General features: G+C 42.0%; 1 protein-coding gene across 2 annotated transcripts in view; it reads right to left on the reverse strand.

Moving 5' to 3' along the window:
• Positions 1-22,859, reverse strand: part of ANKS1B (ankyrin repeat and sterile alpha motif domain containing 1B) — a 758,955-nt gene that overhangs the window by 301,651 nt on the left and 434,445 nt on the right. For both annotated transcript variants that reach the window (XM_054028751.1, XM_054028742.1), the window contains exon 15: positions 22,511-22,583. In XM_054028751.1, coding sequence (XP_053884726.1) covers positions 22,511-22,583 — 73 coding nt within the window. The remainder of the gene's footprint in view (positions 1-22,510; positions 22,584-22,859) is intronic.

Here is a 22,859-nt window from a genome sequence, read left to right on the forward strand (position 1 = left end):
TTCGACACTGCAACACAACCTGCTGCTTCGTGAGAACACTAGCTGACAACGGAAAGAAGGCTTTTATCCCAGTGTAGTAGGATTGGCTGCTGGCACCCTGTGCTGGGACCATGTGTTGGGTCCAGAGAGGTTACAGCTGAAGTCCAGCTCAGCTCTTTCCTGGGTGGAGGTCATGCCCCATGTTGTTCTCCCAGGGGTTTGAGGAATGGAACACTAGGATCATGTCTTAATGGAGCCCTAGGTTAACTTAAAATTCTTCCCTCTAATAGAAATCCCTGCAGAAGGGCGGCAGCAGCATAACTACCTGCCAACCTTGTGAGAAATCTTCCTTGGGGCATAGGAGGTATAATTTACTCCTTCATGCTCCAGCTTCAGTGAAAGTGAACCATAGGCTTTTCAGAGGAAGAAATGTGCTGTGGTGAGGCAGCAATTAAAGCAATACTGAGAATGTTTTTCCTGCTGCTTGCATGAGATTCTCAGGAAGTTCTTAAGGATAATAGTAACAGTATGCCCACCACCTATGAGTAATTATTGTCATTGCTTCTAACTACTTTTAAGAAAAAAATCTTCAAATTTGGTATGACAACCTGATTCAGAATGTATTATTTAATTCAGTAAAGCATTTTGAGATACTGTTTTTAGGAAAAGAACATTTTATGCTATAGTTTATGGCAGCATAAAACATTATAATTAAAACACATTTTTAAAAGCATTTTTGTATGGCTCTGTCCTCAGGAACACTTGTCTTGCAAAGTAGTAGAAGTGGACCATAGAGGAATTTTTGAACAAAATGCTCAAAAAAGAATTAAGAGCGCTGGCAGAAAGGCCATATTTTAAAAAGGGAAGAAAGAGACCCCGGGGAACTACAGACCAGACAGCCTCACTTCAGTCCCTGACAAAATCATGGAGCAGGTCCTCAAGGAATCCATTCTGAAGCACTTGGAGGAGAGGAAGGTGATCGGAAACAGTCAACATGGATTCACTAAGGGCAAGTCGTGCCTGACCAACCTGATTGCCTTCTATGATGAGATAACTGGATCTGTGGAAAGCGGTGGATGATATATATCTGACTTTAGCAAGGCTTTTGATACAGTCTCCCACAGTATTCTTGCCAGCAAGTTAAAAATTGATTGGATGAATGGACTATAAGCTGGATAGAAAGGTGATTAGATTGTCAGGCTCAGCGGGTAGTGATCAATGGCTTGATGTCTACTTGGCAGCTGGTATCAAGAGGAGTGCCCCAGGGGTCAGTCCTGGGGCTGGTTTTGATCATCATCTTTAATAATGATCTGGATGATGGGATGAATTGCACCCTCAGCAAGTTTGCAGATGACACTAAGCTGGGGGGAGAGGTAGATACGCTGGAGGGTAGCGATGGGGTCCAGAGTGATCTAGACAGATTGGAGGATTGGGCCAAAAAAAATCTGATGAGGTTCAACAAGGACAAAAGCAGAGTCCTGCACTTAGGAAGGAAGAATCCCAGGCACCGCTACAGGCTGCGGACTGACTGGCTAAGCAGCAGTTCTGCAGAAAAGGACCTGGGTATTACAGTGGATGAGAAGCTGGATATGAGTCAGCAGTGTGCCCTTGTTGCCAAGAAGGCCAATGACCTATTGGGCTGTATTAGTAGGAGCATTGCCAGCAGATCGAGGGAAGTGATTATTCCCCTCTATTTGACACTGGTGAGGACACACCTGGAGTATTTTGTCCAGTTTTGGTCGCCCCACTACAGAAGGTATGTGGACAGATTGGAGAGAGTCCAGCAGAGGGCAACAAAAATGATTAGGGGGCTGGGTCACATGACTTACAAGAAGAGGCTGAGGGAACTGGGGTTATTTAGTCTGCAGAAGAGAAGAGTAAGGGGGGATTTGATAGCAGCCTTCAACTACCTGAAGGGGCGTTCCAAAGAGGATGGAGCTCGGCTGTTCTCAGTGGTGGCAGATGACAGAACAAGAAGCAATGGTCTCAAGTTGCAGTGAGGGAGGTCTAGGAAACACTATTTCACTAGGAGGGTGGTGAAGCACTGGAATGGGTTACCTAGGGAGGTGGTGGAATCTCCATCCTTAGAGGTTTTTAAGGCCCGGCATGACAAAGCCCTGGCTGGTATGATTTAGTTGGGGTTGGTCCTGCTTTGAGCAAGGGATTGGATTAGATGTCCTCCTGAGGTCTCTTCCAACCCTAATATTCTATGATTCCTGCACAGGAATTTCTGAAGCAGTGAAGCATGCAGGCTGAAAGTTTGCAAGGCCGTAAAATAAATGATAGCCTTAACATTCAGGAACTTGAAAGCTGCTTAGGTTTCTAATAAGGTCCAGTGGCACTGGCAGAAAGGCCTGTATGACACTGTAGCCAACTTCATGTCTAGAGGTGTTGAATCTTAAATCTATACAAGATGGAATGTTTAGATATTTCTGATGAATTTTTTTTGTGTTATGTCAGTTTGGAAGGACACCTTCCTTTTGTCTTATTTTCAGGACCCCTCCCTCTTCCTGTTCTTTCAAATGGAATTTTATGTTTCCCTCTCTTTTTTCAGCTACCTCCTCATTTGTTTTTATTTCCACCTTCTCAATTTAACAGCTTTTATCACTGGCTCCTTTTCTGCCATGCCCTAGATTTTTAGTGTCTCATCGCTCACAATATCTATCACATCTATATGTGCCCTCTTCCTTTTTCTCTCATCTCCTTTCTCATGCCTTTTTTAGAATAGAGGAAAAAAAGGAGTGAGTTAGTTTTTTTTTTCTTCAGCTAGCTACCTCAAGGCAGCTAACCCACTTCTGAGTTTGTCTAGACTAGGAAAGATGGTCAAATTCAGGTTGGATTTTGCTAACATGTCTGAGCTAATCCCAATTTATCCTCATCTTTTTTTATAGTGTAGATGCAGGTTAGCACATTTAATCTTGATTTAGTTGGTCAAAGTCAATTCTAGGCTCCGAAAGATCAAATTGCGACGAAAAGTCAATATTTCAAAAATAATAAAAAACAAACAAACACTTTTTTTTCATTTCGGGTTACTTGAAACATCTCATTTAGATAATTTCAAAGCATTTTGTTTTGATTTAGGCTTTTAAAAACCTTTTTTTCAGTCTAATTAGCTTACATTTCTAAATGAAAAACCATTTTGAACTGGAAAACTCAATTTTTTCATTTTGAAAAGGTCTAAATGAAACAGTCTGACAATTTTGAAACTTTTTTTTTGCCCAACATTTTTTTCCAGTTGAGAAGTTTGTCAAACCTAAACCTGTTTCACAGTTTTGGGTTCAACAAATCAGCACTTTTCAATGAAAAACAATAACGTGGTCAAAAATTTCAGATCAGCTCTAATAATAATGAACTAGGTATAAAAGTCAAGACTGAAATACAGAAACTTGTCTTATTGTTCGAAGACCCTACAGTCTTGGCCACACTGTAGAATTTACCCCTCGTTGACAATGGTCCTGGTTAGCAACAGCCAAACTGGTCCTGAACACAGTTTAGCTCCAAATGTAGGCATGGATAAACTGGTTTCAGTAACTTTTCAAAAAACATGGTGAAAATCTACAAGTTAGTTGCACCCATTGTTGACACCTACTGTCAGCAATTGTAAGGTCTGCAGCATAAACAATAATAAGCCAGCACGACCAGATGGTATATATCCAAGAGTTCTGAAGGAACTCAAATATGAAATTGCAGAACTACTAACTGTGGTACGTAACCTATTACTAAGTCAGCCTCTGTACCAGATGACTGGAAGACAGCTAACGTGACACCAATTTTTTAAAAAGGCTCCAGGAGTGATCCTGGCAAATACAGACTGGCAAGCCTAACTTCAGTACCAAGCAAATTGGTTGTAACTATAGAAAAGAACAGAATTATCAGACACATAGATGAACATGATATGTTAGGGAAGAGTCACAAAGGTTTTGTAAAGGGAAATCATGCCTCACCAGTCTATTAGAATTCTTTGAGGGGTCAACAAGCATGTGGACAAGGGTGATCCAATGGACGCAGCATACTTCAACTTTCAGAAAGCCTTTGATAAGAACCCTCACCAAAGGCTCTGAAGCAACATAAGCAGTCATGGGATAAGAGGGAAGGTCCTTTCATTGATCAATAACTGGTTGAAAGATAGGAAACAAAAGGTAGGAGTAAGTATTCAGTTTTCACAGTGGAGCAAGGATCTGTACTGGGACCAGTAAATTATCTGAAAAAAAGGGTAAACAGGAGGCAAAGTTCGCTGGCACAAAATTGCTCAAGATGGTTAAGTCCAAAGCAGATTACAAAGAGTTACAAAGGGATCTCACAAAACTGAATGAATGGGCAACAAAATGGCAGATGAATTTCAATGTTGATAAGTGCAAAGTAATGCCCACTGGAAAACATAATTCCAAACATACATATAAAATGATAGGGTCTAAATTACCAATAAAGAAAGAGATATTGGAGTCATCGTGGAGAGTTTCTGAAAACATTTGCCCAATGTGCAAAGGCAGTCAAAAAAGCTAACAGAATGTTAGGAAAGGGATTGATAATAAGACAGAAAATATCATAATGCCACTACGTAAATCCATGGTACACCCACATCTTGAGTACTGCATGCAGTTCTGGTCACCCTATCACAAAAAAGATATATTAGAATTTGAAAAAATATGGAGAAGGGCACCAAAAATGATTAGTGGAGGAGAAATTAAAAGGACTGGGACTGTTCAGTTTGGAAAAGAGACAACTAAGGGGGGATATGGCAGAGGTCTATAAAATCATGAATGATGCAGAGAAAGTTAATAAGGAAGTCTTATTTATCCCATCACATAACATAGGAACCAGTGGTCACCCAATGAAATTAATATGTGACAGAAGGAAGTATTTCTTCACACAATGCTTAGTCAACCTGTGGAACTCATTGCCAGGGGATATTGTGAGGGCCAAAAGCATAACGGGGTTCAAAAATAATTAGATAAGTTCATGGAGGATAGGTCCATCAATGGCTATTATCCAAGATGGACTGGGATGCAACCCCATCCTCTGGGTATCTCCAAACCTAGTCCCAGCTTCTAGCAGTCAGAGATGACAGGGGATGGATCACTAATAAATTGTCTTGTTTTGTTCTCTCCCTCTGAAGCATCTGGCACAGGGCACTGTAATAAGACAAGATACTGGGATAGGTGGACCATTGGTCTGACCTAGTATTGCCATTCTTATCTTCTTATGTAAACAAGCCCCAAGACTAGAGCTGGTTCGGTACTCAAAATCAGCATTCGTAGACATTCACTCAAATTCTGAGTCACTGTTTAACTCAGCCACATTCATATTCCCTTGTTATTCAACTGTTTGCAAACATTCCTGGTGAATGGATTTGTGTTTGCATAAATTTTGGGGGGAATGGCTGCTCTTTATACAAATACCATAATCATATGCAAATAAGGTTATTTGTGTCTGAACAAGAGAATTTATTCTTTGCAATTATGCTCTTTAAAAAGTTTCAGACATCCAATCAGAAAACAGAAATAACTAAAGTAACTCAGATAACTAATGAGACACAACAACTAGCAAATACTCAGATTGGACAGTTCCTAAACAATAAAATAAAGTTTATCCATCCAAATTATCCAGTGATTAGTCATGAATAATAAATATATATTTTTAAACTAAATTCGGTTCAAGAATAATTCACAATTTTTTCACCAACATTATTAGCAATGAATAATTCAACAAGACTATGGAGGACTTATATAATGCAACCAGTTCTAACTTGAATTAAGATGTAAAAGCATCAGGTGACATTTACCAGAAAAGCAAAGTCCTGGTAGTTTTTGTGGCACTATGGGTTATGAAGCAGAGACATTAAGTGGCACAGCAAGTATAACTCTCACAGGACCTTAGTGGATTCAGCTGCAAGGATTTATTAAGAAATAAACTGTCAGTAAACTGCTGATTGTAATGAGATGAACATGCTCTTATGTTAACGATCTGGGTCATAGAATTATAGATTCTAAAGCCAGATTTGTGTCCATTTATTCTTTTGTGTAGAGATTGTCCGGTTTGGCCATCCCCCACCTAGGGCTCAGGCTCCCATCCCCGCTCCTGGGGTCATTTAGTAATTTTTGTTGTCAGAAGGGGGTCGTGGTGCAATGAAGTTTTAGAACCCCTGTACTAGATGTAAAGCAGAGGAGAATCAGGCCCATATATGTCAGCCAATTCCTAAATATTAGTGGTGATAAAGAGAAGAGTTCATAGACCCACATTTTAAATAATTGGAAAACTCATATGGATATTTTATCTATAAATAACAAGTGACATAAGCTATCTGTATACAATGTACAGCTAAGCTGGAGAGATACATGCTGAATACTTCGCAATATTCATCCCATACCTTATTTGAACAACTCATTTATCTCTAGATGAAGAAAACTATAAAATCTGGATATACAGTAATACTTCTGGGAATTCTTACGCTATTTATTAGCCTCTGAGACTCCAACAGCTTCTCCTTTTTACATTAATAGTTGACTATATAGTCTCTACCTTCCCACACACGCTATTTCCTCCCACCATTTAACCATCTTTCCTGTCACTCAGGCTCACAACCTTGTTGCCACATGCCACTTCTCTTTCTTCTTCTCAACCACCACCATCTAGGCTGTTGCTAAATTTTGCAGTTCCTTCCTCTAAGTTATCCCCCAAATACGTCCTTTCCTGTATTGCTACAATTATGGCGTGATCATCTTTTGCAATCACTTCTGCAACCTTGATCTCTGGCTTCTTGGCCTTATCAGGTCTTAAATTGCATTCCTCAGGTCTGTCCAAGTTACTGCTGCTCAAACCGTATTTCTTGCCTCATATCCCAACTGTGTCACCCCTTGAGTATTTGTATTGGCTTTTGATTGCCATCTGTAACATATTCAGACTCCTCATCCTCAAACATTCCCCTGCCCTATATTCTCTAAATTTGGCAGACCTTTTACTCCCCTAGCCTTCTATTCACATTACTGACTGCATGCATAGGTGCTGCCTCGCCCACTGCCTTGAAGTAGTAATAACCCAAATACATGGTTTCTGCCTTCAGCATGCCCACTATAAAAATTGTTCCAGTACCCCTGACTGCATGAGCAAAATCCTGCTGTCATTTACACTCATATAAATCCAGAGTAACTCCACTGACTTCCAACTGAGTTATTCCAAATGCATGCAGATGTAACAGAACAATTTTGGAACCTAGACTTTTCCTTATATACCCTCACTTCCCATGACTAGACTATGCTCCCTGGCTCTACCTCACTCTTCTTAAAAATTCTCATAAAACTTTTGCTGAGTTTTGTATCATTGACCTTCATCCAGGTCTCAAAGACAATAGCAGGATATTTTAATATACTAAATTTTAAAAAAATAAAAGGAGCTAGGCAAGATACTTTGTAACAAGCATCTCTCATGATATTTCACTGTTATAACCTTCACATTCTCATATTTAAATTGTTGTTTGCCAAATACTGGGAGAAATTGTGAAATACCTCTTCTGTAATTGTGGTGGGGGGAGCTTTGTTTTTATTCCCATTTATGTTTCAATTTTAAACCAAGTATAAAAAGGAGATCATTAAGTTATTGGTCTCAATAAGGAGGTCTCTTTTTTCATATATTGTCTGACCAAGTTAAATAGTTTTAGTGGGCACCCAGTATTTCTATTCTAGTTCTTGTAATTAATTCCTATATATGTCAATTTCTGCTTCTGTTATCTTGATTCTTACCATTTATTCTTTTGTGTAGAGACACAAATCAGACACAAATGAGACATCAAGAATTGTAACATTCAAAAACCAGTAGGAGAGCACTTCAGCATCCCTGGACAGAATAACAGACCTAAAAGTGGCCATTCTTCAACAAAAAAACTTCAAAACCAGACTTCAAACGAGAAACTGCAGAGTGGACACTATCAAATTAGGCCTGAATAAAGACTGGAAGTGGCTGGGTCACTACAAAAAATAATTTCCCCTCTATTGATACTCACACCTTCTTGTCAACTGTTGGGAATGGGCCACATTCACCATGATTGAATTGGCCTCATTAGCACTACAAAAAATAATTTTCCTTCTGTTGATATTCACCCCTTCTTGTCAACTGGTGGTAATGGGACACATCCTCCCTAACTGAATTGGCTTCATTAGCATGGACCCCCCATTTGATCAGGCAACTCCCATCTTTTCATGTGCTGTATATTTATACCTGCCTACTGTATTTTCCACTCCATGCATCTGATGAAGTGGGTTATAGTCCACGAAAACTTATGCCCAAATAAATTTGTTAGTCTCTAAGGTTCCACAAGGACTCCTCGTTATTTTTACTAACACAATCACTTTATTAAAAACTTTAATGTAACTTACAGTACATCTGTTGTATCTGGGATACCTTTATCAAAACAGATCTGACATGGCAAGAAAAGTCTGAAGTCCTGTCTCTAGCAGTATCCTATGTTGTCTGATGCTTTGAAGAAAGGTGAAGGAACACCATAATGCACCTGATAAATCATGCAATGCTCAATACGGGAGGAAAAAATTCCTTCCTTCATCTGCAATGATCAGCAGATACCCTAAGGCTTGACTACTGAGTACCCCCATCTTATTGCTTTGAGACCCTCCAATGAGAGGTGCTAAAAAAAAGCAAAGAATTCTTACTATTAGCATTAATTATCAATGTTATTACTAGTCATAAAATTATCCCAGCTCCTTTTAAAATCCAACTACAGTATATAGGCCAAATTCTGACCTCAGTTACATCACTACACATACAGAATAACTCTCCTGACTGCAATAGATTCCTTTGAACTTACTCTGGTTTAACTGAGAGTAGAATTTGGCCATTTGATTAAAACAATGAATTTCACAGATTAAGTAGTAGTATTTCCTTTTGTTTTAAATTTACCTGCCATTAACTCTGAGTGCACCTATAGCGGGGTGGTTGGATCGGTCAGCAAGCCTAGTGGTCTAGGCCTCTGACCCCAGTATTTCTGTTAGTTCAAGTAGGGTTACCATTCGTCCGGATTCTCCCGGACATGTTCGGCTTTTCTGAGTTAAAAATAGCATCCGGGGGGAATTTGTAAATGTCCGGATTTCCCCCCATGCCGAGCGCGCATGGCTGACAGGGCAGCCGGGCGGATCGTGCCACTCGCACAGGGCTCCGGCAGCCAGAGCCCCTCCTCCGCTTCCCCCTCCTCTCCCCTGCTGCTTGAGATCATTCCCCTCCCCCACACCCCCTGCACTCGCAGATCGCCGGACGTTCGCAATGGCCCTCTGGCAGTCTGGAGCTCCTTCCCCTGCTCCCCCCCCCCCCCAGCTGCCCAGCACGCCGCTCCGCAGCACTCTGCGGGGACGGGGACCGGGCTGTGCGCTCCGCTGGGGAGCACGGCAGCATGTCGGGGGCATGGTAAGGGGGCCAGGGGGTCGGAGAAGGGGCAGGGGGGTTCTGGAGGGAGCAGTCAAGAGACAGGGAGCAGGGGGAGGGTTGGATGGGTCAGGAGTTCTGGGGGGGGCTGTCTGGGATTGGGGGTGTGGATAAGGTTTTGGGCAGTCAGGGTACAGGTAGGGGGTAGGGTCTCAGGAGGGGGGGCAGTTAGGGTGGGGGGTTGGGAGTTCTGAGGGGGGCTGTCAAGGGGCAGGGTGGGGACAAGGATCAGAGCAGTCAGGGGACATGGAGCAGAGGGGTTTAGATGGGTCGGAGTTCTGGGGGAGGCTGTCAGGGGGTGGGGAGTGGTTGGATGGGGCGTGGGAGTCCTGGGGGTCTGTCTGGGGGTGGGGGGGAATGGATAAGGGTTGAGGCAGTCAGGGGACAGGTAGGGTCCTAGGGGGCCAGTTAGGATGGGGGGAGGGTCTCAGGAGGGGGCAATCAGGGGACAAGAAGCAGGGAGGCTTAGGCAGGGCGTGGAGTCCTGGGGGGCAGCTAGGGGCAGAGGTCCCAGGAGGGGGCAGTCAGGGGACAAGGAGCGGGGGGAGGGTTGGGGATTCTGAGGGGGGCAGGAAGTGGAAGGGGCAGAGGTAGGACTAGGACAGGATGGGGGAGGGCTAGGGCGGGGCTCCTCCCGTCCTCTTTTTTGATTGTTGAAATATGGTAACCCTAGTTCAAGGTGTCCCAGCTTGCTGGATAAGGTCTTGCCTGGATTTACTTTTTTGATGGAAACCCCTAGCTCTGCCCTTCTTGGGAGCCAGGGTTTATAGTCTGGAGTAGATAGAGGGACCTGGGCCTTCCCACTCCACCGAGTCCCAACCCAGGGCCCTGAAAGTGAAATGCTGTGCACTGGCCTGTGTACAACCATTCCAATTGCTCACCTTCCCCATGGCCACTTCCTGCTACCCCTTCATCTCAGTTTGGAGTGTGGTCATTGTAGACTTAAAGTCTTTGCTTCAAAATCCTCACATTCTAGGGCCGATGCCCGTGGCATTCTCAAGCCCCTACCCCTGTTCTCCCTCCCTCTTGGGGAGTGTCTAAGAGTGGGGGACTCACAGCCAGGTCTCATGGCAGAAGCTTCCTCTTCCCTTAATGCAGAGTGGGGCTTCTCTAGTAAATGGCCTCTGTCCTTCCCCACTGCCTGGGGCTGATGAAGTTCCTTCCCTTTATGCTGGTTTTCTCCTCAGAAGTATGCTCGGCAGTGCCTAAGGTGCAGGGCCACCCTAGCCCAGTAGTGTCTAGCCCATCTCCTGTCCCTGCCTTAGCATGGGATTTATTTATTTTTACTAAACCCCTCACATAAATTCTATGTATTCTCCTTTCAAGCTTACTTAATTCATGGTTGCATTATATCTCCCTATACTGTATGTGAGCCCCTCCATATATTTAATGATCTTTTCTTCTTTTCTCGGGATCTTTTAAATCTGAGATATAGCTTTTTCAAGGAAAGACTTTCAAGTATAACCCAAAACCAGATTAAAAAAAAATCATTGCTTTGAGATTAGACATTCAGTATATGTACCATGAGCATCTGAACTATTGTCTGTGTCTGACAGCCTGCTAACTCTTTGGGGGCAAGAATTGGGTCTTCTCTTGTTTGTACAGCACTGAGATGCCTGATAACTCTTAAAAATATTTATATTAGGGTTACCATATTTTGTGCCTCCAAAAGGAGGACACTCCACGGGGCCCTGGCCCCGCCCCCAGCCCCGCCCCCTCCCCTGCCCCAACTCCGCCCCCTCCCCAAAGTCTCCGCCCCCTCCCCTGCTTCCCGCGAACATTTAATTCGCGGGAAGCCTGGGCAGGTAAGGGGGGTTGTGGGGGGGAGGAGGTGCGGCCCAGGCTGGCCCCCCCGGCGGCTCCAGCCTGGGTCGGCTCGGGCCCTGGGGTGCCGACCACCCCCGGCCCGCCCAGCACTGCCGGCCGGCCCCCAGCGGCCCAGCGCACCCCCGCGGCCCAGCGCACCCCCCCGGCGGCCCGGCTCCCGGCGGCCTGGCTCCCGGCCCCGCGGCCCAGCGCACCCCCCGGCTCCCGGCCCCGGCGGCCCAGCGCACCCCCCCGGCGGCCCGACCCCGCGGCCCAGCGCACCCCCCCGGCGGCCCGACCCCGCGGCCCAGCGCACCCCCCCGGCGGCCCGGCTCCCGGCCCGACCCCCCGGCTCCCGGCCCCGCGGCCCAGCGCACCCCCTCGGCGGCCCGACCCCGCGGCCCCGGCCCGGCTCCCGGCCCCGCACCGCGCGCCCAGCACCGCGACCCCGGCCCAGCCCTCCCTCCCGATTTTCCCGGACATGCCCGGCTTTTGGGGGATTTCCCCCCGGACGGGGATTTGAGCCCCCAAAAGCCGGACATGTCCGGGAAAATCCGGACGTATGGTAACCCTAATTTATATAAAATATAAAACTATAAGGTGCTCTGACCAAAAATTAACAGAGTATTCAAAATCAGGAAATACTATACCATTGATTAATATACTAGAGGAAGCTTTTTATTATTTTAGTCTCTTTATTAATTCACCCATCTACCCTGTTTTCTTTGTTTTAATTTCATTACCCGTTTAAAAATAGTTATGAACTACCTATGTATTTCTGTGGCAAATAATAAAATAAAAATCTCAAACCGAAGATAACTACTGAGGAGGAAACTCATTTAAAGTGAGCTGCTAAACTTTGAGAGAACTTCCCAGTAACAAGCTGCATGAAAAGAAGAGGCAACCAGCCTACAGGGGAGCTCTGCATGTTATATCAATGAATTGTGTGTGATAGCATAAACCTTTCTGACAGGGCCATATGACTAAAAATAAATCCACAACCTCCTAAAACATTTGCTGAAATGGTGGTGTAATATACTTGGGGAAAAAGGGGAAAATCTCTGCTCCTAGGAGAATAAAATTACACCTCTAAGAAAAGAATTTTTTTTTTCTAAGGGTGACAAATCCAGATTTCAAAACCCCTCTAATGGTAAACACACAGGTACTTCGAGGTAAATGAAAGCCAACCTAAACCCATTTTGGACATCATAGATCAGATTAATCTCAAGTGAAATGCCACTAAATTAGAGCAAAGTTACATCTGGAATGAATTCAGCCCATAAAGGAAAGCACATACACGTCATGCATATGCCCAATATCAGTAAAACAAAAAATTAGTATTGGACTCATGATGGTTATCATCATCTATTTAGATGCCACTATAAATTTGCTATTGAACTAATATATTTAGGTGGAACCTCAAACATTATAGAAATCGCTCCCCACCTCCAATTTCATCATACACTGGTTAGACCTTGAGACAAATTAAACATAGGGAGAATTAATTCAAAACCCAACTATACATGGTCTAGTGTTTTATTTAATGGGTCAGCAGATTGCTGCAAAGTTACCACTCTCAAACTAGTCTGTTAGTATGAGTTCTGTAGTGCATCAAACATAAGCTGTTTGTCTTCACTTTTGCAGTCTATCCCCACCCTACCTATCACCTTTCATTCACTATCGAGTTGTCAACTCCTGCCTCCAATTGGCCAATGAGAAAGCCTCCATTGACCACTTGCTAATTTTTCAAACCAGCACATCTGGGCTTTCACCCATGCTGCCCACTGTATTTGGAAAGAACTCCCTATAAACATCCACAAAGCTACCTCATTATCCTCATTCAAATCTTTCCTCAAAATTCTCCTTTGGTTGATGCATATAAAAAGGTTGACAACAGTTAGGCTGCTCATGTGCTATGACCACTGCCTATCATGCTGACTGATATTATCTCATTGTTTCCTTGCACCCCCCATCTATCAGTATGTATTCATCTGTTGTCTCTTGTCTTATACTTATGGTGTAAGCTCTTTCGGGCACGGATTGTCCTTCTGTTCCGTGTTCATACAGTGCCTAGTCCAATGGGTTCTGGTCCTTGACTAATAATTTCCATGGTGCCAATGATTTCAGTTCGCCAAGTAAATGAACTTTAAGCCCTAGTTACTGGTCCACCTTATACCCATTTTTATAAGGATAAAGTGGTACCGTGACTTCATCCCAGATTCATCTCTAAAATTAAAGCACATATTGTCCTGCCAAGATTACTTTAATGTTCCTGTGGAATTTCTTCTCCATAAATTTATAAGCTCACTGAACATTTAGCATCACTCAAAGTCCACCTAACTCTTTGTTTCTTATTTGTCTTTGTTTCTTCTAGTCATCAGGCAATGCTACTACTACAAGAGGACCACATCTAACGATATGTTTGACTGAATTTCACATTGCTATGACCTGGGTGGTCTGACTCATGTCAAGGCTCAGCTGGCTGGAATGATTTAGTTGGTTTTGGTCCTGCTGTTAGCAGGGGGCTGGACTAGCTGACCTCCTGAGGTTTCTTCCAATGCTAATCTTCTATGATTCTATAAAAGATATTACCTCATCCACCTTGTTCCTCTAATGGGAGAAGCAGACAGTTATGGTAAATCTAAACAAAGGAATACCGATGAGCAGAGCACCTCTCATTAAAGTACATGAACTGGATGCATTATATCAAGGTGCTAAGTTTAACGATGCTGTCAGTTAAAGAGAGGAAGCAATTGCTATAACCTAAACACACTAAACTACAATTAAAGTATAGCTTTGCAGATATATAACTAGCCACTGTGAAAACAGCCTTATGCCAACATGCCTACACATATCTAATTAAAATACTTCCTTAATTAAGTACTTATAATTTATCTGTTTTCTGCCATTGAGGAGGGAGGATATTAACAGCTTTGGAGGAAGACTGCTTTGCCAAAGCTGCAACCATATGGCAGCAAACAGAGAAAAGGGCCAGTCCAACAAGTCTTCCTTCATACAAAGAAAGTTTGATATCTTTTAAGCCAAATTCTAGCAGAATTTCCGAGCAGAAGCACCCTGGAGGAAGGGAAGAGTCCATGTTTGAGTATTGGTATCCCATCATTTAGCATGTGCAGAACAGATGGGGGAAGGAGAGGAAGCTGGACTCCTAGCTTCTGGGAAGCATGGGTCTGAAAAGCTCACCTACAGGCTACAGTCTTATAGAATGTAGCATGAGCTCTTCTTGCTCTCATTCAGCTTCTTTGGCCATGGTCCCACCCTCACACTCCATTCCTTCCCAATGGGAGAACCTAGTGCTGCTATCTCCACTTTACTCCCCCACTCCTTGTGCTCAAGAATGTGTTTGGTCCCTGCAGAGTGGAAAGGTGGCTTGTTGCCATCTTTCCTCACCTGCAGCACACCCATTTGACTAGGAGCAATCCAGACTTTTAAAAAAGAATAGTGTGTGCTATTCTAAACACCCACAGCCTAACTCTGGCAGGTGCAAACAATAGTGGGGAAATGTGGCTATGGATATGCCTTTTTGCAGTAAGGAGCACCACCTAGCACATTAGCCAGCCAAGAAGTTAAATGCTCAAGGGGAAGATGCCTCTTGTATGGGTACATGGAATGTGAGAGAGAGGCTTCCTGCACCATTTCACACCCTCTTTCAATATATCTAGGCAGGAGCAAACACAATAACACTTATGATTATTAAACTGCAAATGAACCACAACCTCTGGGACCTATTCTACACACGCAGATCCCTCAAATGTCCAAGTGGACCCCAAGATGATTGTGAGTGCCAAACACTCAGTGGGGCCACTGGACAACTGAGGTGCTAAAGGAGCACTCAGGGAACACAAGGCTGTGGCAGAGTAGCTAGATGAATTCTTTGCATCGGTCTTCACTGCAGAGGATGTGAGGGAGAATCTCACACCTGAGCCATTCTTTTTAAGTGACAAATCCAAGGAACTGTCCCAGATTGAGGTATAGAGGACATTTTGGAACAAACCAATAAATAAAACCGTAATAAGTCAGCAGGACCAGATGGTATTCACCCAAGAGTTCTGAAAGAATTGAAATATGAAATTTTGGAACTGCTAACTGTAGTATGTAACCTATTGCTTAAATCAGCCTCTGTACCAGATGACTATTGATAGGTAATGTGATGCTGATTTTTAAAAAAGGCTCCAGAGGCAGTCCTTCTAATTACAGGCTGGTAAGTCTAACTTCAGAATCAGGCAAGATGGTTGAAACTATAGTAAAGAACAGAATTATCATATACATACATAAACATGGCATTTGTAAAGGGAAATCATGCCTCACCAATCTATTAGAATTCTTTGAGGGGGTCAACAAGCATGTGGACCTGGGTGATCCAGTGGACACAGCATATTTCAACTTTCAGAAAACCTTTGATAAGGTCCCTCACCAAAGACTCTTAAACAAAGTAAGCAGTCATGGGATAAGAGGGAAGGTCCTCTCATGGATCAATAACTGGTTAAAAGATAGGAAACAAAGGGTAGGAATAAATGGTCAGTTTTCAGAGTGGAGAGTGGTAAATAGTAGGGACCCCCAAAGATCTGTACTGGGACCAGTGCTGTTCAACATATTCATAAAATATCTGAAAAAGGGTTAAACAATGAGATGGCAAAGTTGGCAGTTTATACAATATTATGCAAGATAGATAAGTCCAAAGCAGACTACGAAGAGTTACAATGGGATATCACAAAACTGGGTAACAGAGGGTCCTGTGGCACCTTTAAGACTAACAGAAGTATTGGGAGCATAAGCTTTTGTGGGTAAGAACCTCACTTCTTCAGATGCAAGTAATGGAAATCTCCAGAGGCAGGTATAAATCAGTATGGAGATAACGAGGTTAGTTCAATCAGGGAGGGTGAGGTGCTCTGCTAGCAGTTGAGGTGTGAACACCAAGGGAGGAGAAACTGCTTCTGTAGTTGGAAAGCCATTCACAGTCTTTGTTTAATCCTGATCTGATGGTGTCAAATTTGCAAATGAATTGGAGCTCAGCAGTTTCTCTTTGGAGTCTGGTCCTGAAGTTTTTTTGCTGTAAGATGGCTACCTTTACATCTGCTATTGTGTGGCCAGGGAGATTGAAGTGTTCTCCTACAGGTTTTTGTATATTGCCATTCCTGATATCTGACTTGTATCCATTTATCCTCTTGCATAGTGACTGTCCAGTTTGGCCAATGTACATAGCAGAGGGGTATTGCTGGCATATGATGGCATATATAACATTGGTTTTATCCTCACGCACAATTATTTCAAATTTGGTGACAATATATACCTCCAGACCAGTGGCACCGCTATGGGCACCCGCATGGCCCCACAATATGCCAACATTTTTATGGCTGACCTGGAACAATGCTTCCTCAGCTCTCGTCCACTCATGCCCCTTCTCTACCTATGCTACATTGATGACATCTTCATCATCTGGACCCATGGGAAGGAGACCCTGGAAGAATTCCACCATGATTTCAAGGCCAATCTACACAGGAGGTCCACTTCCTAGACACCACTGTACAAATAAGCGATGGCCACATTAACACCACCCTATACCGAAAACCCACCGACCGCTACGCCTACCTTCATGCCTCCAGCTTCCACCCCGGTCACAACACACGATCCATCGTCTACAGCCAAGCACTGAGGTACAATCGCATCTGCTCCAACCCCTCAGACAGAGACCAACACCTACAAGATCTTCACCAAACATTCTCAAAACTACAATACCCACACAAGGAAATAAAGAAACAAATCAACAGAGCCAGACGTGTACCCAGAAGCCTCCTGCTACAAGACAGGCCCAAAAAAGAAACCAACAGAACTCCACTGGCCATCACCTACAGTCCTCAGCTTAAACCTCTCCAATGCATCATCAGTGATCTACAACCCATCCTGGACAATGATCCCTCACTTTCACAGACCTTGGGAGGCAGGCCAGTCCTCGCCCACAGACAACCCGCCAACCTTAAGCATATTCTCACCAGCAACCACGCATCGCACCATAACAACTCTAACTCAGGAACCAACCCATGCAACAAACCTCAATGTCAATTCTGCCCACATATCTACACCAGCAACACCATCACAGGACCTAACCAGATCTGTTACAACATCACCGGCTCATTCACCTGCACGTCCACCAATGTTATATATGCCATCATATGCCAGCAATGCCCCTCTGCTATGTACATTGGCCAAACTGGACAGTCACTATGCAAGAGGATAAATGGATACAAGTCAGATATCAGGAATGGCAATATACAAAAACCTGTAGGAGAACACTTCAATCTCCCTGGCCACACAATAGCAGATGTAAAGGTAGCCATCTTACAGCAAAAAAACTTCAGGACCAGACTCCAAAGAGAAACTGCTGAGCTCCAGTTCATTTGCAAATTTGACACCATCAGATCAGGATTAAACAAAGACTGTGAATGGCTTTCCAACTACAGAAGCAGTTTCTCCTCCCTTGGTGTTCACACCTCAACTGCTAGCAGAGCACCTCACCCTCCCTGATTGAACTAACCTCGTTATCTCCATACTGATTTATACCTGCCTCTGGAGATTTCCATTACTTGCATCTGAAGAAGTGAGGTTCTTACCCACAAAAGCTTATGCTCCCAATACTTTTGTTAGTCTTAAAGATGCCACAGGACCCTCTGTTGCTTTTTACAGATTCAGACTAACACGGCTACCGCTCTGATACTTGACAAAACTGGGTGACAGGGCAACACAAAGACAGATGAAATACAATGTTGATAAATGCAAAGAAATGAAGAAAGATAGATTTTGGAGTCATCATGGATAGTTCTCTGAAAACATCTGCTCAATGTGCAGTCATAGTAAAAAAAAAAGCAAACAGAATGTTAGGAAGCACTAGGAAAGGAATAAATATTAAGATGGAAAATATCATAATGCCACTAGATGAATCCATGGTACACCCAGACCTTGAATACTGCATGCAGTTATGTTTGCTCCATCTCAAAAAAAGATAATAGAATTGGAAAAAAAATAGAGAAAGGCAACAAAAATGATTACTGGTATGGAACAGCATCCATATGAGGAAAGATTAAAAAAGGCTGGGATTGGTCTTCTTTGAAAAGAGCTGACTAACGGGGGATATGATAGAGGTCTATAAAATCATGAATGGTGTGAAGAAAGTGAATAAGGAAATGTTATTTACCCCTTTCACCTAACACAAGAACCAGAAGTCACCCAATGAAATTAATAGGCAACAGGTTTAAAACAAACAGAAGGAAGTACTTCTTCACACAACATACAGTCAACCTGTGGAACTCAGTGCCACGGGATGTTCTGAAGGCCAAAACCATAACTGAGTTAAAAAAAAAATAGATAAGTTCATGGAGGATAGGTCCATCAATGGCTATTAGCCAAGATGGTCAGGGACGCAACCCCATACTCTGCGTGTCCCCAAATCTCAGATTGCCAGAAACTGGGATTGGATGGCAGGGGATTGATTACTTTATAAACTGCCCTGTTCTGTTCCTTCCCTCTGAAGCATCTGGCACCAGACACTGTTGGAAGACAGGATACTAGGTTATATGGACCACTGGTCTGACCCTCTATGGCAATTCTTATGTTCTTCAAACTTGCTTTGATGTGGAACCATCCAGGATTAGCCTAACTCATCACTCATTTAAATACTAGATCCCTGAAGCCTTCTAATTTCTAGTATGATGTATGTCCTATTCCTTGTGTTCAAGAATCATTTCTCCCCAAAGTGGCTAAGTCTCTTAGTTATTCCCTTTCAAGTAACTTTCAGAAATAAACAAACTCTGAGCCCCATATCTCTGCATTGCTGCTGGGCAGCCATGAATCTCTCATTAATCTGGAAACACTACTCTGCACTCTTTGAAAGAAAAAAATATGTAGAAAAATGTGCGTATAATCAGGCAAAAGAAAATGTGAATTTGAACTTTATTATTAATTATTATTGTTATTTTACAGGGAAGTGCAGATGGCTGATATTTCAGCTTATTTGCTTTTCTAAAGACTTGCAGGATGTATATTACTAATCAAATTTAAGTATCTTGTCTGCCAAAAATAAAAAACAGCTGTTTAGTTGATTAAACTCCACCTCTAGATTGGCTGCAGTTAACTCACGTTATCATAATAATCATCACAGCACAGATTTATATTTAGCCATTCAATGCAAATCATATATTTCATACACAAAAATATCTTTCAATGAAAGTGAGATACTATGCAATACCAAAAACCTTTTCATACTTGTTAAACCAAGTGTGTGTGTGTAAATTTCATTTAACTGCTGTCTCTACTAACATATATTGAAAATACCATATCATACTAATAAATGAAGACAAATAAAAATGAAATGTACCATTTAATATTACATTTCAGAGTGTATATTATTTGAATGTTTATTGATTGTTAAATTAAATTACTAGAAAAGAAAACTGATGTTTCCTGAAAATTATACAAAATAACCTATCCACTTTTAAACAAATGAATGTAACATTTGTAGAAATCTTTCTGACTTTTACAGTGAACTCAAATAGTAATTCATCATTTTCACTCTTCATCTCTATAACTCTCTTACAAAGACATTTAAATAAAACTACAGGAGATTTGCTATATCTATGAAATTTAGAAAATTCACTATTTTAAAATATGAGATTATATAAAACAATTGTCACTTAGTATTATATTAATTTTCCTATATAAATATAGGCTTGAGCTGTATTCAGTGCAGGATCTGGGAGTGGGAGAAGAAAGACATGATGGCTTTCTTCTACCTTTGTGCATGACTTGAACTTGGGTCTCTTACAACGTTCTAGGTGAGTGCCCTAACTACAAAGCTGTAGAGTCTTATTCCCACACTCTATCCACTGCTGTAAAGTTTATAAGGAAAACAGCTGCAACACCACATCTTCCTCCAGCTGTTTTGGGAATTCTTTGCTTTGTTCTTGTCAAAATACCTGAAAATCTAAATTTTTGGGGTCAAAACAAAACATTTCAGTTTGACATTACTGAAAAAATTTGACTTTTTTGGTTCAGCTCAAACATCTGGCAAACTCGACACTAATCTGCAAAAAGTTTCAGTCAACCTGAAACTGCATTGTTTGATGAATAAACTATTTGTCTGAACATTTTCACTCATCTCTAATTATTTATTATTTGTATCAGAGGGATAAATACCAGGGAGGGAGAGCACCAATGTTGACACAAGAACAAATTGATATAAACTAGCCATCAACAAATTTAGGCTTGAAATTAGACAAAGATTTCTAAATGTCAGAGGAGTAAAGTTCTGGAACAGCCTTCCATGGAGAGCAGAGGGGGCAAAAAACCTACCTGGCTTCAAGACTGAGCATGATAAGTTTAAGGAGGTGATGGTATGATGAAACTGCCTATGACATGTGGCTGATCTGCAACTGCTAACAGCTGGTGATGGGACATTAGATGGAGAAAGCTCTCAGTTACTGCAGAGAATTCTTATAAAGTGAAAATTGTAATGGTGATGCTGTTTGTAGCAAGCTCTGAAAGAGACTGGCACTTCTTTAAAGGGAGCTTCGTTTGCATTAAAGATGGTTAGATTAGAAAAATATAGTCTTACTTTGTTCATTTGTATACTTCTGATTCTTCACTGATGGGGGAATTATATAATGGAGATCAGCTGAACTTACACTGATAAAGAAAAGGTGGTACAGGAAATGCTGAGTTGTCAGCCAGCTGCAAACTGAAAGGAAGGAAGCTGAGACCCACAGAGGCTCGTTTGGAACAGAAGAGTGAACAACACAGTAGACCTCTTGCCAGTTGAAAGGGCTGGAGAACCAAATGTCACATGTGAGTGTCAGGAAAGAGTATGGAACATAATAGCCACTGAGAAGGCATAAAGCACATGTGCTCGATGGCTAGAATTATTGGGAGGCTTACCTGACAGTTTAAAAAAAATCACAGGGAAAATGAATGTCTGGTCACAAGAAGTGATGGGGGCCTATCTGCATATAATGAAGTTATGTAACCTTATGTGCCTTTTAGCATTTCTTTTGTTGTTCCCTTTCCCCTAGCCCTCCCACCCCCATCCCTTTTCTTGTGTTTCTTCATATTGAGGCTCTGATTTTGGTTGAGGTCTCTGAGTGCTACTATAGTCCAAATTAATAACAATCATTGTCATCCTGGCTGGAGAAGCCTTACCATGGCGTAAGAAACAATTCATTGTCTAGAGGTCCTCTACCCATAATTCTGCTTAAGAGCAATACAAATTCTAGAAAGTCAGCACAACATGCCTTTTCAGTCTCTCTTAATTTCACCTTCCTGGTTTTCCCACCATACTGATCATTCTCTTCCAGAAACAAATCTGCATGTGCCATATACTTTTTTGTAACCATATTTGCATTCAAGTCTGTTATTTTCCCAGATTTCCTTTTTACTGACTAGCAATTACTTCTGCCTAATTAATAAACTGCATAGTCTTCTCTAGTATAAACACCAGTATTGCTCCATGAAATAGCTAGCTATTGGAATACTCTGTTTTATTTTACCTAAATGATAAAATGCATAATCCCCGCCCAATACAGGCACGTGTTACGCCATGAAAGAGCTAACGGGGATTTTCCAACAGTGGTGTGGCACCAAGTTCTTTCCCAAAGATCAAATTACTCCCCATGCAACTCTTTCTTCCACCAGCATTGGGAGTTGAAATGATAATTTCTAAAATCTGATCTCTCAGCTCTGTAACATAGATTTATACTGACAAGTCAACATGGCAGCTACGACTTAGATACCTCAGCTTTGTCTATACTAGGAAAAGTTTGAAAAATTTCCCACTGTTGCTAACACCAGTTTCTGACTGTCAGCACAAGCTGTCAGGACCATTTTCGGTAGTGTCGAAGATTTGCTTCAAGCAGGGTTAGATAACATAGTGCTTAAAACAGTGTCACCAGCTGGTGGGCTGTCTACACTAGGGATCCCAACATTGACAACAAAGACTCATCTGAATGAGTTTTAATTTTTTTCCCTATTGAAGACAATAACTTTTTCTCTGCTAAGGTTTCAAAACAACATTAATGATTCCAATATGCCATTTACAGTGATGATTCTGGAATAGCTGGCATACTGCATCTGTGAAAGTGAATGAAATGAATTCTGTCCACTGGTATTAAAATAAATATAATATGATTTCAACATATTGGGTTACTTAGCAGAATTCTGTCACCAATTTTCCTAGGGGTCCTAAAAGCAAGCTTATTAAGCAATATTTAGAAAAGAAAAGAAAGATTTTCTTTCTTACCTGCAGTATCATCATTCATCTCCTCTAGCCCAGTGTTAATTCCAGCATCTATGGAACTCATTATTTTATCAATCTGCAAAAGAGAAAGCAGGAAAAATATCTCAAACTCATCTATTGTATTTTATTACATTTTTTCAAGCAGAGAAACTAGGGCATTATTATTGTTATAAAAAACAATAATACAATCATGAAGATCGCAAAGAAAAATGTAAAGGCCAACTTCTTCACAGTTGAATTTTTATTTTTCCTTTTTATTTTCCTATTCACAAACTCCTATTCACATATAACCGTATCAGTATATTTTCAACTACTTTGTCATACTTTAGATGTATGTAATATAAATAATGAA

This window comes from Malaclemys terrapin, chromosome 1, assembly GCF_027887155.1.
Source record: "Malaclemys terrapin pileata isolate rMalTer1 chromosome 1, rMalTer1.hap1, whole genome shotgun sequence".
Lineage (NCBI taxonomy): Eukaryota > Metazoa > Chordata > Testudines > Emydidae > Malaclemys > Malaclemys terrapin.